The sequence below is a fragment of the Panthera pardus genome, unplaced genomic scaffold (assembly GCF_024362965.1).
Source record: "Panthera pardus isolate Hobbes unplaced genomic scaffold, ASM2436296v1 HiC_scaffold_8, whole genome shotgun sequence".
Lineage (NCBI taxonomy): Eukaryota > Metazoa > Chordata > Mammalia > Carnivora > Felidae > Panthera > Panthera pardus.
The window spans coordinates 58,600,733-58,619,433 of NW_026527013.1; the positions used below are offsets into that span (position 1 = coordinate 58,600,733).

Here is an 18,701-nt window from a genome sequence, read left to right on the forward strand (position 1 = left end):
CCCACATGAATTTACCACTTAGCAAGCCCGATAGAACCCAGTTCATTAGGGGCAGCTCTGGCCTTATGGTCCCTGATGTCCCCTAGTTCTCTCCACCAGGGTCCAGTAGCCTAGCGGAATTGCTTTTGGAATGTATATATAATTTTCTGCTATAGGTGGCCTGGCGTTGCTCTAGAACCCTAGGGGTGTACATGATGGATTTCCCACTAGGGCTTGCCATAAACCTCACACAGCATCTTTATTCACCATCTATGCCTCTAATATTATAGGGTCTGTGAGCCCTGTGGTCCATGGGACAGCTCTTTCCTTTTACGTCATCCAGACATGTATGGGTCAGCGCAGAATTCTCAGGTGTAGAATATACTGCCTCCAGATCCCAAAGAGTGAGTTTTTGCATTGTGTTTCCTTCCCTGCAATGGGGTATTCAAGATGCAGTCGTTTGTCCTTTACTTTGGAAGGGATGTTCTGGTATGCCCCAGACCTAAACTCCACTGATGTGGCAAGCCCCCACATCTTCCCGGGGTTTATATTCCACCCGATTCGGAAGCACATATGTTTCATCGAGGTCTTCATTTACTTGTTACTTCTCGTTCAGCCAGCCAGATTAGTAGGATGTCATTGCAATGTTCTGTCAAATGTCCAGATGGCCAGGGCCCTTCGGTGAGAGAGTGACCACTGGCCTGGGGCAAGACCATAAATGTGAATGGCTGTCCTTCCCTGTGAATGTCAATGGTTCCTGATATGAGTGGTCAAATAGAAGGCCAGCCTCTGGGTCCCTGAGGCCGTGCTGATCCACGCTAGCAAGGACACCAGCACGGAAGCTGTAATTGGGGCTACTCCTTGGTTGAGTTTGTAGCAATCCACTACCATTTTCTGTATTTTTTAAAGATCAGACTGATGAATTAAATAGGGATACGATGGGGTCCATCCCCAACTCCAGATGCTTTAGGTCTCCATGGGTAGCACTAATCTCTGCATTTCCCTTGTCCATGTGATATTGTTTTTTTGTTTTTGTTCTTGTTTTTTTACTTATCTTGGCTAAGCTAGGTGGGTAGGAGGCAACTTTCAGGGGCTTTCACTTGACCTTCACCTCTGAGAAAACTCTCCTCACACAGACCAAGGAACCAACATGGGCATTCTGCCAACTACTGAGTACATATATCCCAGAGATCTTTTCAGCCTTCCTGGCTGCTCCTTTGGCCTCGACAGTTACATGACAATTGTACAGACTTTTCTTCTGACAGCAGAGCAGTCATGTTGTTTCTGTTGTTTTGAGATTTCCATTGCTTTCAGGGATCCCTGTTCTGTAGCAGCCATGGCCTAGAGAGGATGACCACCCCTGAGCCCAGTGTAGGACAAGGAACAGAACTTGGGAGTCTGATCTTTGTTTGTTAAACTACCACTTCTTGAACTTCGCTAATGCTCCACTCTGTCCTGTATGTAGGGGATACCACAGTGAATAAGATCCTGATTCTGCCCTGAAGAGGAGGGCACGAAATAGATATCCTCGGAAATCCTGCAGAAACCTACACGCAAGGCCCCAAACCCAGGGTATAGAATGCAGAATTGTGCGTTGCAATGATAATAGCAAACTCCCTGCCCCGGAAAGTCTGTACTGTCTTAAAAAAAAACACACACACACATAAAGATAAAGATGGAGCGTAGTCTTTTAGCCTGGTCACAGATACTCCATTTCTTCTTCCTGGAACGTGGTAGGAGGGAAGTTTTCCTGCCCCCTGGAGGTGAGGAGTGGCCTAGGACTTGTTTTACCTAATTAAACGTGAGCAGTGATGAAGTTCTTTTCTTAGCTTCCTGGCGACTCTAGGAATTGACTGTGACTCCCCGTAGCCCATTCAGGAAGGCAGGCATCAGCTTGGGCACAGCCCCTCCTGGCCAATACAGAAACTGTGCACACTGACCACAGTCCAAGCTGGGAAAGTCCCAGACAAACCGAATCCCAAATGGTCACGAGGTGGTGACTTCCCAACCTTCTCCTGTTTTAGAAGAACGGGGTCCATGTCATTCCAGCCCAACTGTGAAGTCACCGTCTTATCACTGGGTGTGTGTCCTGAGGTTACCGTGATGAGTGGGTGTCTACAACTTGCACCAGGCACCGAGTCAGCCTCAGGATATTGCAAAGAAAGTGACAAACATGGTTTTGTCCTCATGACATTGACATTCTAGTGGAGGGTGGCTGATGAACTAGGAAGCAAGTAAATGAATATAATCATGTTCGAGAGATGGTGCTTGGAGGGAAATAAAGGGGCATTATGTGAGAGACTGCACAGCTACTTTAGCTAGGGTGTCAAGGAGGTCATGTGACAAGGAGCCAGCCAGACAGGACAGATGCAGAGAGTGGGAGGCAGGGACAAGTTTGGTATATTTAAGGAAGAGAAACAGAAAGCACCGTGGCTTGAACACGCTGAATGAGGAGGGGTTAGGTGGGAAACGGTGACTCAGACGCAGGAGGGGCCAAACCACGCAGGGCCAGCAGAGGAGAGGCAGGAGTGAACACGGCAAAGATGGGGCAATCAGGGAAGGCTTCCCAGAGGAGATTGCCTGAAGACCTGTTGAAGTCAGAGATGAGAGGAGGGGCAGTTCAAACCTCGGGCGTCTTGACTTCCTAGTTGTATGGCTCTGGACAAGTTATTTAACGTCTCTAAGCCGCAGGTTCCTCCTCTGAATAGGCGGCTAATAATAACCGCCCTGCAAGGTTGTTGTGAAAATTAGTGCCTGAAACCCGATTGGTGCTCAATAATGCCAGAGCGCTTTGATGGTGGACGTAGGGGCAGCGTGGCATGCTGTGGAAACGCGTCGTTCCGGGAGAGGGGGAGGGGCTGTCCCTACCCTTCCTTCCCCAGCCAGGTGACCAAAGGTCACCAGGCAAGACTGCCGCTGAGGGGCGCCCGAGGCTGCAGCACGCGAGGGGGAGGTCCGCGGAGGCTCCTCCCTGGACGGTCCGGCCGCGTCCGGGCCCCAGAGGAGGAGCACTGGCTGGAGCGAGCGGGTCTGTTGACAGCTGCTGACAGCTGGGGCAGGAGCAGGGGCCAAAGGGGGGCAGCGTCCTCAGTTCTCGGGTCCGCGATCCTGGCAGCCTTCAGGGTGAGATACGTAGCAGCTTCCCTACCCCAAAGCTGCTTCCCTCCCCCGCAATGCCCTCTTGCTGTCTCTTTAAGAGGTCAGCGGGTCGCCCCGCCTCTTAGGGATCTGATTGGCTTCTTCCGCGGCTTGCGCCTTCTTTTTGATGTAACTCCATTTCTATAGGCTTCTGGGGGCTGGGGGCGGGCCTGAGGGCTATAAGTAGGGGCTGTGGCTGTTTTTGCAGTTTTGGCTGAACGAAAAGGACGCGCCTGCCATCTGGTCACCGCTGCCGGGAAGGGCTGCGTGGTGTCTTGGGGGCCGGTGGGCCCGGCGCGCTGACCGCGTTTCCCCTTTCCCGCCGATTCCCCATTTCCGCGGAGCCGGCTGTCCCCGGCTCTTGCGCGACGTTCCCTGGCCTTGCTGCCTGCCAGGGGCGCTGGAGGCCGGAGTCCCGGGGCCTGGCCGGGTCTGCGCACCCTGCGGTGGTGGATGAGCGGCCCGGGCGGCGGGGGCTGAGCACGGCCCGGGACCCTCAGGTAAGGAGGGGATCCTCTCCCCTTTCCCGCCACACCTGGACGGGGAGCCCCATAGCTGCGCGTCCGGAAGCCCTGCCGCGGGGCTGGGTGCCCCCCTCCCTCTGCCGCGCCTGGGACCGGCGCTCCAGGGACGCCTCCCGGCCTCCGCCGCACCTACAGTCCCTCTCTGTCAGGGAGCTCCCAGAGCCCGGGTGCCCATAGTGACTCCCCGCGACAGCTGCGGGAGAGCGGGGAGCTGATCGGGACACCCACCCCCATCCCCACAGCTGGACCTGGGGCCCACCTGTCGCCGTTCCTTCCTTTCGGAATGACCCCTTCCCGCTCACGGCACACTCTCAGAGGACCCCCTTGGGGAAGTTTCAGAGGGCCAGGGGCCCCTGGGTGAGGACTCACGGGAAGAGGCGGGTAACTGCGAGGCCCGTAGATGGGATGGGGCGGCTGAGCCCTCTGCGAGGGGGAATGAGCACACACAGGGCTGCACAGGCCCCGGGCTGGCCATCGAACAGGGCTGGTGGACCCTGGGGCTTGAGGCTGTGTAGGAGGAGATCTAGGCCAAGTGGCCCCGCATCTGGGCCTGTGTCCCCACCTACAAACAGCGTGACAGGACCTGCTTCCACAGCAGGAGGTGTTGTTTATAAGGCCGGGCTGCTGTTGCATCAAGGACTGTCTGGGAGGCTCAGAGACAGCTTCCACGGGATCGGGGGGATGGAGGGTGGAGAGCGATTTTGCCTTCTGCCTCTGTAGTGGGGATGAGGCTGTGGGGTCCTCCCAGGCGATCCTTCTCCAGCTCCCCAGAAGGGCTTGGCCGCACTCTGCTGGAGATTCATCTGTCCACATTGTAACATTTTGGTGAGAACTTAATTCTGTGCCAGGCGCTATTCTAGGGGATTGGGTCATGAGCACGCCTGGGATGGGCAGCCAGTAAACACATAAACACGCAGCTGGGTCACTTCAAATGAAGTGCTGTAAAGAAAACACCGGGTGGGCCAGCCGTGAGAGATGGTTAAGGAGCGCCCTGAGGAAATGGGCCACGTGAGGAGATGATGCAGGAGAGGAGCAAGCACCAAGGCCCTGAGGTAGGAGGATGCTTAACAGCTTGGAGAACAAGGTGGAAGCCAGGGGCTAGAGAATGGAAGGGAATGAGGCAGAGCAGAAGGCAGGGGTCAGATCAGATTGGGCTTTGACAGATGAGGGAAGGGGCCCAGGGCTTCCCATCCCCCCGGGGGCTCCTGCCTGGGCTGCTGGCAGTGTGTCTCAGGCAGTGTCCACCTCCCCACCCCCAAGGATGAAAGATAAGGGGTTGGCGTCTGTCCTCTGGAGCCTTCTCATTTTGTTTTGGTTCTAGGGTTTAGAAGCTCAGCAATCTGCTAGGGGTCAGAAGCCCCGAGGGGCATGACAGCAACTATGAGGCATAGCCTCTCTCTTACGCTCGGGGCTCTCTGCCTTCCCTAGAGTTTTCCATCCAGCCCTGGTCAATCCCAATGCACAGATGGGAAAGCTGAGGCCCAGAGAAGGGAAAATCCCATCCAGGGGCTCATAGCAGGTCTGGCACTGCATGACTGGAGCCAGCCTGGCATCCTGCCCCATAGGCCGGCCACAGAGGAAGGGACGGAACTGGAGGCCCAAGTGGTGAGCGGGAAGATGGCCTCTAGAATGTTAACAAGGTCAGGAAAGTCCCTCCCAGGTGGAAGACAAGTCTGTCCCAGTTTCCCTGGGCCTGAGAGGCTTGGGGTTGCCTTAGGCTACTCAAGCATCCCAGAAAGTCCTCTGAGAATTCCCCTCTCTAGTCTGGGCTCCACCCCTACTGCCCCCTGCCCTCAGCCGGCCTTCCCACCGTCTCCTGTCCCGCTGTCCCCCATTTCGTGAGCCTGCAGTCCCCTTCCTTGTCTGTCACCACCCAGACTTCTACCTCTGAGGCCAGGAGCTCACCCACGGTGGGGGGAGGAGAGTGTAGAGCCAGTGACTCACCCCTCTGTGCCTCTCCTTTCCCCCTCTGTACAATGGGTACAAAGTAGTTCCCTCTCATTTAGGGGCTGCTGTGTTAGTTAAGTGTGTCACCACACGTAAAGTCCTCTGTTCCAGGTAGTGTGCGTGGTTGTTTCATTTTTTATCATTGCCTCAGTTGGTTTGTAAGCTTTGACCCATAGTGGCAATTCTGGTGTGGCCAACAGCCTCATGACCCAGCTGTGGTTCTCTGACCAGCAGCGCCGCAGGGGTTGGCATTGAGGACTGTCAGCCGGGCCCCGGGCCTGCGGATCAGAACCTGCCTGTGCACAGTGCTCAGGTCTGAGAAGCACAGATCTAGATGAAGCCTTTCATCTACAGGTGGAGAGATCAATGCCTGGAGAGGGGCCCTTGGCAAGTTGCCACTTGAGGGCCTGGGCACTGGAGACAGATTACCTCGCAGGCGGCTCGCTGGCCCTGAGCTTTGTACGGTGGGGGTAACAGAAGTACTTCCCTTGTAGGGCTGGGAGGGCTCAGCGAGTGTGCTGTGCTGTCGTAGCAGAGTCAGCAGGGGCACTGGTGGGGAGCAGTCGATGTTATTCTCCTTCATCACCCCACAGCCAGCAGTGCTTGCAAAGGGGCCCTTGGACTTGGAACCAAATCCTCCTTCTTTCCTCTACACCCCAAGCCCTCCTCTGGGGGTGGAGGGGGCGGAAAGCAACAATTACCTTTATGTTACCTTTTGTAGACCTTTGCTTCTCTGTCCTTGTCTGATCCTCAGCACCTCTGTCGGGTAAGTGTTATTGTCCCCGTGACACTCAGAGAGGAGAAACGACTCACGCAGGGTCACGGAGCAAGTACACGGCAGGGCCAGAAGTGCAACCCGGATCTGCCCAACTCCATACCGTGTGTTAGCCGGAAGTTTTTCAGTAGTACAGGAGAGAAATCAGACTCCACCAGACCTAAGCAGAGAAAGGAATTTGTGGGATTTAAAACGCAAAAGAAAGTCCAGGGGTAGGATGAACTTTAGGTGTGGCCAGATCCAGGGGCTCGCGTGAGGTTGTTCTGTCTCCGGGATGTATTTCCATCTGTCTCTCGGCTCTATATTCCTCGAAGTTGGCTTTATTCTCGGGTGGGTATCCATGTGCAGGGTCAAAGTGGGACAGCCCTGGCGTACTGCTTTTAGCAGAAAGCCCATCTGTTCCAAACAACTATAGCAAAAGTCTCAGGGCTGATTCTCATTGGTCGGGGCAGGGGAGCATCCCGACTGGCCGGGCTTAGATCCCGTGCTCGTTCCTTGGAGCTGTGGTACAGTCTGCTGTACCCAAACTTCATGGGCAGAGACTGGGGAAGGTGAGGCTCCCCCTCAGGAAATTGGGACGCTGGACAGGCAAAACCAAGTGACGCTTCCCCCTTCAGACTCTCTATCCGGCTCTCCTGCTCCTTGGCCCTGTTCATCCCCACTGGGGACTGGGATCCCCATCCCTTCACAAGGAACTCTCAGCTTCCCGGCGGCTGCTGGGAGCTTGGCCTGCTCTCCCAGGCCTGCCCCTCCTGGGGCTGTTTGACACTTTGCTCCACAGGGAGTGGTGAGTGGGGTGGAGGGGGCTGCAGAATCTCTCTCCTTCAACTCCGGTCACTTAAAAGCCAGCATCTCAGGTCACGAGAAGTCTTGAGGGGGCCGGCACACCCCCTGCCAGCAGTAACCTCCCCGTGTTCAGCACGGCTGCAGTTCAGACGTCATACCCTCAACAGCCACATGCAGGTGCAAACAAAGGGCTTTCCTCCTTCAAAGTATCGGGTGCTCAGGAACGAAAACATTTCTTGGGAGACTTCCCCCGTGTGGCATCATGTGCCCTGGCCTGAACTGGCCACCAGCAAGGAGAACACCGTTCTTGACTTTGACCAGAGCCTCCCTTCGGGGCACTGTTGGCAAAGGTGAGAACGATTATCCATTTGGTGGACCGTCCCCCATGTTGCAGGACATTGGCAGCCTTGGCCCCTGTCTATAAAAATATGATAGCACCCTGCCCCCGCAGTCCCTGTGTCAAACTGGAGCACCCCTGCACACGGCCCAAGTGCCTGGTCCTGTTCCACACTGCCCTGACCCCAAAGCCACTGGCCAACAGTAATTAGTTCAGCTTGTGGCCCGGGAGAGGGGTCCCTGCCTGTTCAGCAGGGCATCATGGAGGGGGCCTGGACGAGAACAGCACTTTGTCAGCTAGGGACAAGGGAGCAGTGTTTGGTGGGGCCACATTAACAGCACTGGCCTTGCCATTGCAAAATATCCAGTGGCTCAGGCCAGAAGCCACCACATCCTTCCTGTCTTCCCTCGTTCCCTCCGTGTGTCCGTGGGGAGGTCAGGTGGGCCAACCCTCCCGAAGGTATCCCAAATTCCTCCACTCCACCCCCACTGCAGCCACGCCCTCCTGCCTGCACTGGTACAGGGGCTCCACTCTGCCCCTGCTCCGGTCCGTTTTCCACGGCAGCCTGAGTGGAAAGGGGATCCCGTCCCCAGCCTTCGTGACACGCTTCTCATTGCATTTAGAATTAAATCGCATTGCATGTGGTCATATGGCCCCCAGTGACCTGGCCCTGCCAGCCTTTCTGATCACCTCCAGCCACACTGGCCTGCTTTTTGCCCTTTGAACAGGCCAAGCCTGTTTGTATCTCACGGCGTTTCCATTCATTGTTCTCTCGCAGATACGCTCTTTGTCCAGATTTTTCCAAGTCTGCCTGCTTCTCGATTAGTTAGATCTAGTGCAGAAGGCACTGGGTTGTCTGACGACCCAGTCCAAAGCAGCACCTCTTTATATTCATTGGGATTCTGCCTTAGCTGTTGAAACAAAGGTCGAGACAACAAGATAGAAGATTACTCCTGCGTGTCGCGTGACAGTCTGTGTGCAAGCCGTCCAGGATATGCATGGAGGCCTATTGGGTGTGGGACCCAGATGCTTTTTCTTACTGCTCTCTCCTCAAGCCATGGCTTCCGTCTCGTGGTGTAAGATGGCTGCTGTTGCTCCTGCCACCACATCCCTATTCCAGGCAGTGGGAAAGGAGAAGTGCATGGCCTGAAATTGACAAACTCATTAAATTAACTGTTCACTTACAATTGGATAAAAGTTGGTCATGGGACCATAGCCAGTGGCAAGGGAAGCTTAGAAAATAGCTATTGTTCTGGGCAGCCTTGTGTGAGTTATGGGCTCCAGTGCTAAAGGGAAGGGTGGATGCTGGGGACCCTGGTAGTCTCTACTGTGTTACCCGTTGTTCCATTCCACTCCTCCGTTTTCTTCTCTGAGCCTTTATCTCTAGGAGAAGTTTGCTTCGTAAGGCAGTTTTCATGCTGGCTGGCTGCCTCCCCTCCTAGAACAAAGGGGAAGTGTGGCCCAACACCCAGATTCCTCCCTGGCTCGTGGTAGGTGCTGCTGCTGCGGGCGGAAAATGCACGAAGAATGCACCCTTTCTTTGGACCTACTGTGTGTCGGGCATATGTTTGCCCTGTTGGTTTGGCCTCGAGTTGCCAATGGGGATGTGATCCACAGGCAGCGAGTGGCCTGTTGGAGAGAGGGATGGAGGAGGATGGTCTCAGCCCACCTGCCTCAGTCTCCTCTCCCTTTCAGCCAGAGGCAGTGCTCCCGTTTCATGGCCTGGATAGGTAGCAGGGATGTCCCTGTATCCCCTCCAGCCCTCGCCTTTGGCCCGTCGTTCAGGGGCCACCGATCCTTGCTAACAGGGCGCTGAGCGTCCTGGGCTGCCCCTGGCTGAGTGTGAGATCTGCACTCTCGGGGTGTAAACAGAACGCGTCTTTCTAATTTTTTAAAACTTACTGACGTGTAACCTGTGCAGAAAAGCACACAGATCCTAGATGCGACTCAGTGGATTCTGACAGGGTGAACACGCCTGTGTTCCCGCCCCCCCCCCCCCCCCCCCCCCCCGATCAAGCGCCGGAAGCTGGTGTTCCTCCCCCCACCCCTACGCCCTCCGTCCTCCGCAAAGGTGACCCTCGCCTATATCTTTGCACGGGGTCAGGCAGCAGCATATCCACTCTCGTGGCTGGCTCTGCTCAGCACCGTATCTGTGAGGCCCTTTCGTGTTACTGCTGGTAACAGTAGTTTCTCTTTCTGTTCTGCTGCTTATACCGACGCCGCCATATATGTGTGCCTGCTGCCGATGGTGGGCATTTGGGCTGTTGCTAGCCTGGGGCTATTATAAATGTACCCAGAAGTGGAGATGCCAGGCCATCAGGCCCTGTGTGTTCAAGTATTAGTTTTCATGCTGGCATCTGTTACGTCCTGGTGCCCGGGCCACACACACCTCGCTCACATGCCCTGGGCCCCCTGAGCTCCCTGAGGAAATCCCTGCTGCCAGCAGTGTGGGCCCAGCCCCTCTGCTCCTGTCCCTGAGAGCCCAGTGACCTGGGAGCCTGCTTTGTCCAGGGCAGTTCCCAGGGTTCCCGGCCACCGGCTGGACTCTTTTTCTTTTCTTCTTCTTCTTTTTTTTAGTGTTTGTTTTTACCTATTTATTCATTTTTGAGGAAGAAAGGGAGAGAGAGAGAGAGCACGAGCAGGGGAGGGGAAAAGAGAGAGGGAGCCAGAGGATCCAAAGCGGGCTCTGCGCTGACAGCAGCGAGCCCAATGCAGGGCTCAAACTCAAGAACCATGAAATTATGACCTGAGCTGCAGTCGGACCTCAACCGACAGAGCCACCCAGGCACCTGCAGGCTGGGGTCTTAAGCTGTCATTGGGAGACGCTTGTCTGCGGGCCCACCTGCTGACTCTACAGCAGGCCCCCCCCCCCCCCCCCCCCCCGCCTTTCCTGCCTTTGCAGACACAGCGCCCTCTGCAGGACATCTCCTTCCCTCCCTTCTCCACTTGGACACCTGTGCAGCTTCCAGGCACAGTGCACGTCCCCCCAGATTTGCGTCTGCCTTTCCAGGGTGGCAGCAGAGGCTGATGAGGGCCGTGGGCCACCTGAGGTGTGCCTGATGCCCCACTCTGGCGCCTGGTGGCCGTGTGATTGCCTCGAAGTCGGCTCTGCATCTGCGTGCAGGGAGGAAGTGCAGCTCGCGGAATCTGGGGACTGCACGTGTGTGGGTCATAGGAGGCGCCTGGCACCACTTAGCCTCACGGGGTGGATGCCGTCGGTCATTACCGCGTTGCAAGGGCAGGACGAAGCAGGCACAGAGGGGCCAACAACTCTGGCTCCTAACCCCTCTGTTCTCTGTCTGTCCCCGGGGCCCCCGGGGACTGGGGGGATGAACTGAGGTCATGCCGAGTAGCTTGCGCTGCTGTGCCAGGCTCACGGTAAGGCTCCACCAGTGGGGTGGCATTTACTGTTGGGGTCACCGGGCCCCTGTCTGGGGGTTGTGCTGTGGCACGTGCAGGAGCCACAGCCCGCCCTCCCCCTGCTGGGTGGGGGAGCTGTCCGCAGGCCCACTGTATGCGGCCCTCTTGGGTTCCACTGGGAACCTGAGACCAGAGACCCGGGGCCACGCAGCCACGCTGGGGCTCTCGCTCCCGCAGGGCCAGCTGCTGGCGGGATGGACGCCCTGGAGGAGGTGTTTCGGGCCAACGGGAGCACAGCCCCGCCCCCGCCCGTGGCGCCCAACATCAGCGTGCCACATCGCTGTCTGCTGCTGCTCTATGAGGATATTGGCACCTCCAGGTGAGGCAGCCGTGGCCCTGCTGGGCCGACTGGCTGCGTGTGAGTGGGTTTCCCCCGTGTGTGCGGGGGTGTGTGCGTGTGCATGACGGGCTGCGGAGGGGGATGGGTGCAGACAGAGCCTTGCCAGTCAGCTGGCTTCTCTGCCCGTCTGCTAGGGTCCGGTACTGGGACGTCTTGCTGCTCGTCCCCAATGTGCTTTTCTTCATCTTCCTGCTTTGGAAGCTTCCGTTCGCTCGGGCCAAGATCCGCGTCACCTCCAGCCCCATTTTTATCACCTTCTATATCCTGGTGAGTTCAGTCCAACTCCAACTGGCATAAGTGCAAAAGGGAATTCTCAACTGCCTCTGTAATGAAAGCCAGCTTCAGATGAGGCTGGATCCAGAGGATGAATGGGTGTCATCAGGACTCTGTTTCTCTGCATCTCTGCCCTCCTCTGGCCTTATCTCAGATGAGCTCTCCCTGCCTGGTGTCAGAGATAGCCAAGAGCAGCCGTGAGCTAACATCCTGCCTCCCTGCCAATGCCAGCGGAAGAGGACTTCTTTACTGGCGGTGCGAGTATGGACCTGAAATTCCCTCTGACCGGCCCACCTTGGGTCCCTGTTTGTCCCCGAGCCAATCACTGTGACTAGCAGGGAAAGGGGCACTTTGGCGCTGGGGTGTGGGGTCAACTCAGCCAGACTATGTGGACTGAAGAGGGTGGTGGTCCCTGAAAGAAAAGTGGGGAATCATTAGTAGAGGGAAGGGGAATAGATACTGGCTGGGGGGGGAAATGCCCACGGCCACCCCCATCTGTCTGTCTGTCCATCCAGCCATCCACACACTCTTTGAGACCTCTTTGGAACCTCTTCCTGCCTGTTGGGCAAACCTGAATTCTCCTCAGTCAGTGCTCTTGGTGTGGGCCTCCTCGGGAGAGGTAGCAGGGCTGTGGTTGAGAAGGTGGGCCCAAGGTGTGGCTTCCAGGTGAGGGTTCCAGGTGCGGGGCCATCCAGCTGCATCCTTCAGAGCTCAGGCCTGACTGACTGGAATCCTCCCCTCTCTCTGCCTCTTAGCTATCACTGCCTGAGAGCTGAATGGCTCTCTGGTCCCCCTCTTTTTGGCCTGGCTCAGAGCTTCCCAGGCAGGGGAGTTGTCAGCGGGCAGGCAGGGTCAGGGGAGGCTGTGTGGAACCCTGGAGGCCGTTGGTGGAGGCCCCAGGGGTCGTTGGCTGACTGGAGCCCCCTCCTCTGTGAGGCAGTGGTGGGTGTTGAAGCCTGCTCTCTTCTGTCTTCTGCTGCCTCTCTGACTCATTACAGAGATGAGTATTTATTCCACAGATAAAACATTTATTTAAAGCATCACTTACTGATGCCCTCTCTGGGGGAGCAGACAGGGAGAAGCGACCCAAGGCCAATGCCCAGGAACACAACGCAGGGACAGGGGACTCAGCACTGCCCTCTTATTCCTGGGGACTCTGTTCTAGAAAGCTCAGGAGACAGCAGTGAGGGTTGACTCAGGCTATCTCCGGACCCCAGCTGTGCTGAATGACCTTGGACTGGTGGCTTGGCCTCTCTGTGCCTCAGTGCCCTCCTTCTCACATCATGTGCACTGGGTCTGCTTTACCCTGGGGCGCTCCTGTGATCTTGGGGTCAGCCTCCCCAGGAGGCTGACACGGTTTTTGTGGCACAGAGGACAGACTGTTGTGTGTGTCTGGATTCTTCTTTTTCTTACATTTGTTTATTTTGAGAAAGAGAGAACACGCACATGGCAGGAAGTGAGGAGGGGCAGAGAGAAAGGGAGAGAGAATCCCAAGCAGGCTCCTTGCTGTCAGCACAGAGCCAGGCTTGGGACTCAAACCCACAAACTGCGAGATCATGACCTGAGCTAAAACCATGATTCTGACGCTTAACTGACGAGGCCACTCAGGCGGCCCTGTACCTGGACTCTCCCCTTCATATCTATCCCAGAAAACCAAAGTTAGATTCATAGAAGCTGGAGGGAACATATTGACTGAGAATCTGACAAGTCCCAGGGCTTCAGGCATGGCTGGATTCAGGGGCTCGGCAATGTCGTGGAGGCACGGTCTCTGTCTCCCTGTCAGCTTGGGTCTCTCTGTTGGCCTTGCCTCTAGCAGTCTTGCCCTCCTGGAGTCAGACAGCCCGGCAACTCCAGGCTGGCGCGCTCCTCAGCTTCCTTTTGTAGTGGCTGCACCTGCTGTCCTGGGTGTGCCTTTCACTAGACTCCCTTGGGATCCCCTGCCATCCCCAAATCAGGGAATGCCATAGGCTGAATGCCCAGCCCTGTGCTACAGGCCAGCCCCTGAAGCCAGGCATGGTGGGGTCAGCCCCCCGAACCATGCGAGCGGCAGGGAGAGGGCGGAGGCTGTTGCCAGAAGAAGCGAGTGGACACCGGGGTGACAAAATCCAGGCACTTTTGCACCGCCTGCCGGTGCAGTAGCCCTCCTCAGGGTCTTTGATGTCTCTTCCCTGCACCCTCCCATCCCCCGCGTCTTGGAAATAAAACCGCTAATATGACAGTGCTAGCGCCCGATGTGCACCTCGCCTTCACTGGGTGCCACGCATGCTTCTGCTACATGTACTTACCCATTTGCCCCTGCCAGCCATCAAATGCGGTGCATGCTAGTTTTACCCCATTTCATAGATAAGGAAACTGAGGCACAGAGGTGCACTTCCTGGCCTGAGGTCACAGAGGCAGGAGGCAGTGGGGACCCACCATGTCACCCCTAAGAATGTCACCATTCTCAGGCTGCCAGTGTAGCCAGGAAACTGAGGCCGGAGAGGGAACTGTCACCAGCAGCGGAGGATCTCGCCACCCCCCTGCATCCCACCCCTGACTCTTAGCGTAGAATCCTTCTGTTCTCGAAGAATCAGAGGCTTCTGCAGAGGCGGGGTGTGGGTTTGCAGTCCCGCTGTTCCCAGACGCCTCGTTCCCTGACCCCTTAATGGCATCTCCGCTCTCGCCCACCAGGTGTTCGTAGTGGCGCTGGTGGGCATCGCCCGGGCCGTGGTGTCCATGACGGTCAGCACCTCGGACGCTGCCACCGTTGCTGATAAGGTGGGGCCGGGCCTGCTGACAAGGGTGGGGGGATGTTGGGCACTGGGGAGAGGGGTGACTGGGCCCCCCAGGCTGACAGTCTGCCCACTCTGTGTCCAGATCCTGTGGGAGATTACCCGCTTCTTCCTGTTGGCCATCGAGCTGAGTGTGGTCATCCTGGGCCTTGCCTTTGGTGCGTGTGCGGCTGGGGCCAGTGCTCTCCCTGTCCCTCCCTAGCGGGCACCGACCCCACCACGGCCACCTGGCTGGCTCCCCCTGACCGACCAGCATGTTTCTTCCAGGTCACCTGGAGAGCAAGTCAAGCATCAAGCGGGTGCTGGCCATCACCACAGTGCTGTCCCTGGCCTACTCTGTCACCCAGGTAAGAGGGGAGGTGGGGCAGGTGCAGCTATGAGGGCTCCCTGGAGGAGGCCAGGGGGTCACTGAGGGCCGCACATCCACTGCTTCCTGATTCTGGGTCAGGGTTTGAATGTTTATCAGGTGCAGTGTTCTCAAACTTTAAATGCGCCCCATGAATCACTTGGGGTGCTTGTTAACAAGGCAGGTTTTACCCCCCCCCATTCTAATCCAGTAGATTGGGGTGGGGGCAGGGAGGAGGCCCAGAACTTGCTGTTTTAAGAAGCAGCCCGGGTAGGGAAAATACGGGTTTGCAGACCACCCGGAGAGCTGTCCATCTAGAGACTCCTTCCTTAGATCTGGTGGGGGCTGCCTCTTGCCCAGTTCTGTCCCCTGCCCCATGGCTGGGCCTATTCTGGGTGGTGGAGCGAGGCGGGCAGGGGGCAGGGCGAGGCCAGAGAGCAGTCTGGAGTGAGGATTTCTGATGGCCAGGCTGGGGAGCTGGGCTTGGGGTGGTGGAGAGATCTGGGTGCTTTGTATGAGGGAGCTCCCAGGGAGGGGGCTTTCCAGGTGGGCAGGAGACTGAGACCCTCCCCCACCTGCCCCTGCAGGGGACTCTGGAGATCCTGTACCCTGATGCCCACCTGTCGGCTGAGGACTTCAACATCTATGGGCATGGGGGCCGCCAGTTCTGGCTGGTCAGCTCCTGCTTCTTCTTCCTGGTGAGGCCGAAGGTGCCCTCCCCCCTTCTGGGCACCTTGGGGGTGGCCCCGAGGAGCCTCAGAGCATGAGACTGGATGCCTTGGTACTGGTGTCCCCAGCATCCTTCTCAGCCCTGCTCTGTCACCACAGGTCTACTCTCTGGTGGTCGTGCTCCCCAAGACCCCGCTGAAGGAGCGCATCTCCCTGCCTTGTAAGCAGCTGGTGGGTGGCTCTGGGATAGGGCTGGGTCCCTGGGGGGTGGGGCGTTGACTCTTTTCCCGGAGAGCCGTGGGTGCCAGGGAGGGAGTCCTCCTGGGGGCCCAGAGGGGTCTCCGGTGACACGCTGGGAATGGAGGGTGGAGGCAAGGGCAGGACCTCACGGTCCCCAACCCCCCAGCACGGAGGAGCTTCTACGTGTATGCGGGCATCCTGGCGCTGCTCAACCTGCTGCAGGGGCTGGGAAGCGCGCTGCTCTGCGCCGACATCATCGAGGGGCTCTGGTAGGTGGGGCGGGGTTCAGGGTGTCTACTGGCCCGGCTGTGGGGCGGCGGGCAGGGGGAGGCCAAGCCGAGGCCCCACCCAGAGGAGGCCCCTCCCTGACCCTCTCCTCCTGCCCCCCAGCTGTGTAGATGCCACCACGTTTCTCTACTTCAGCTTCTTTGCGCCCCTCATCTACGTGGCCTTCCTCCGGGGCTTCTTTGGGTGAGTCTTCCCACCGGGGGTGGGGGGGGGGGTGGGGGGGGTGTGGGCAAGGGGTGTGGGCCCCGAGGGGTAGGCGGTGGCCTGCCTGCTCGCCACCCCGCCTCTGGTGGTTTGAGGGCCATGAGCTCCGCCTCGTGGCTGCCGGCGGAACTGCGCCTCCAGCTTTCTGCGCCTGCGCATCCGCAGCTGCGGGGTCCTGAGCGTCCCTTGGCGCGGCGCAGGCTCGGATACCAGGAAGGCGATGCTGATGAAGGGTGTATGTATATTCCTACACGTGCTTACACACACGCATACACATTCGTACATTATATATACATACACGTTACACGTTATGTATACGACACACACAGACATACACACTTTCCCCGCAGGAGAGTAGCTCTGCGCTGTTCTGCACTTGCTGCTTTTCGTTCTACGGTAGATTAGCTCATTCTTTGAGCAAGCATTCACTGAATACCTACTCCGTGTCCCGCACCGCTGCAGCCGCCAGACACCGCAGGGGACAAAGGAGACACAAGTCACCATGCTCCCGGATTCAAGCTGGGAGTGGCTAGGGAGATGAGCAGGGCTGGGGGAAGCCGGCCTGTAGTGCAGCCGTAGGGTGGGTGCACTTTGGTGCACGTGGCAGGGAGACAGGATGCTAAGGACACGTGGGATGGAGGCTTGGACCCTGGGCCTCTATTGTGGCAGGAGTGCTGGCGTTTTGCCCCCCACCCGCCGCACCCTCCCCCACCTGCTGGGTTTGAGGAAGTGGGGGCATCAGAGGTGGGGTGAGAGGGGCTGGATTGGACCCCAGCCCACCCCTGATCCGTGTGGGACCTTGCACGTGTATTTATCTCCCTGGCCTCAGGCTCCTTTTTGCAAATCGGGTGCAGTGCTTCCCCATCAGTTTTATCTCCATGCTGGAGGGACCAGTAAATGCAAAGTGAGAGTTCACAAAGCTGCAAGGGTGGAGGTCACAGCTGGTGTTTGCGGAGCACCTCGGGGCTGGAATTTACCTCTGTTTACCCTCATTGAGCTCAGAGTTGTACAGAAACAGGCGCAGAAGTCCTTGCCCAAGCTCACATACGGGCTGAGTTTTAAAACAAGTCCCACTGGACTCCAGAGTCCAAGCCTTGGGGACCTCCCAGGGTGGCGGTTAGGCAGCCATTCGTGTGTTTCATTCCCTGCCCGAAGGCCTTATTGCCCAGAAAAGGAAGCCTTTCTTGACCCTCCGGTGGAGCTTCCCTGTCTCTCTGTCTTCTCCACCAGCTCGGAGCCCAAGATCCTCTTCTCCTACAAATGCCAAGTGGACGAGACTGAGGAACCAGACGTGCACCTGCCCCAGCCTTACGCGGTGGCCCGGCGAGAGGGACTGGAGGCAGCAGGGGCCGCAAGTACACAGTTCGACTCGGCCGGAGGGGTGGCCTACCTGGACGACATCGCCTCCATGCCCTGCCACACTGGCAGCATCAACAGCACAGACAGTGAGCGCTGGAAGGCTATCAACGCCTGAGTGTGGCCACCCTGGCAGGAAGGCCTGCTGGGGCCTGCGGAGGGCAGACTGGAGAGAAGGCCAGGGCGCGCAAAGCCCCTGGTGGAGGAGGACGAGGTCGCAGGACCTTCTGTGGGCGGCAGCCCCGTGCGGGCCCTGTCCTGCCCTCTGCGTTGCCTGTGGCCACCTCTGCTCTAGCTGGGGGCCGCCTCCCCCTTCCACCTGCCCTCACCCTGCTCAGCGACATGGCCCAGACTCTGATCTCCCAGGGCCTGCTGAGGGCGTCTCCTTTCTCCAAAGCCTGCGCACCCTGGACCGGTCTGGCCTTCCTCGTCCCTTCCAAAGTCCCCTCCCCGTGGCACTTTGGCCTCTTCAGAGCCCACTCTGGCAGGTGGGCTGAAGTGTGGATATTTTCTTGATCTATTTTTTAATAAAAAACAAAAGGAGCAGAAGGTGTAGCTGTAGAGGTTCTGCCGGAGCGCCGGGGCCGGGGTGAGAACCCGCGACGTACAGAGGTCCTGGCAGGTCCTGTGTCCCCAGCACTGGGAGGCCCTGGGCCCCTTCGTTTACTCAGCCAAGGAACACTGGCCAGTGCACAGGCTGGCTGCTGGGGACATGGAGGGAAATCGGATCCCAGGGCTCCCTGCCCTAGGCCCCTTTTTGAGCAGAGGAGACGCACATGAAAAGAGCATCATGGTTCTGTGAGCTGTTGTCTCCCTACCCTGTTGGGGAGCCCGGGGTTTAGGATGAGCCCTGTGGGCCCCATCCTTTCTCTGCTCCTTCTGCTCTGCCATCTTGGACAGGCCGCTCCTCCTCCCCCAGCTCCTGTTCGGCATCTAGAAAATGGGGATTAGAAGGCCTGTCTTCGAGGGGCTCTTGTAAGGGTTAGGAAACAGTAAGCGTGCACGGCTGGCAGACGGTTATGGGGCAGTAGTGACAACTGGATTGTTTTTAGCCCCTAGAACAGTGCTTGCCACGTAACAGGTGCTCCGAAGGTAGGATGGCAGGGAGTTGATGGGATACGCTGAGAAGGGGCCAGAATAAAGCAACCTGTGAATAAGAGAGAGGTGCTGGTGTCCGTGTTGCTGCCATCGTACTGAAGTCTGTCCCTGAGACTTTGGGCAGCCGGAGAAAAAGGGAGTTGACAGTTACACGATCCCTTGTGCCAGAGAGGAGGAGGAAGGCTCAGTGGGACCACAGGGGTGCTAAGG

General features: G+C 57.6%; 1 protein-coding gene across 2 annotated transcripts; it reads left to right on the forward strand.

Moving 5' to 3' along the window:
* Positions 1–2,931: 2,931 nt before the first annotated feature.
* Positions 2,932–17,942, forward strand: TPRA1 (transmembrane protein adipocyte associated 1). 2 transcript variants are annotated; one of them, XM_019430962.2, is made up of 12 exons: positions 2,933–3,102; positions 3,326–3,617; positions 11,084–11,225; positions 11,381–11,513; positions 14,190–14,276; positions 14,376–14,448; positions 14,558–14,637; positions 15,224–15,334; positions 15,465–15,525; positions 15,712–15,814; positions 15,936–16,016; positions 17,268–17,942. In XM_019430962.2, exons 3-12 carry the CDS (start codon positions 11,101–11,103, stop codon positions 17,509–17,511), a joined length of 1,098 nt encoding a protein of 365 aa, XP_019286507.1. In that variant the 5' UTR covers positions 2,933–3,102; positions 3,326–3,617; positions 11,084–11,100; the 3' UTR covers positions 17,512–17,942. The 2 variants fall into 2 exon arrangements, with proteins under 2 accessions (XP_019286508.1, XP_019286507.1); XM_019430963.2 differs by lacking the exon at positions 3,326–3,617 and having other exon boundaries at positions 2,932–3,102.
* Positions 17,943–18,701: the final 759 nt, after the last annotated feature.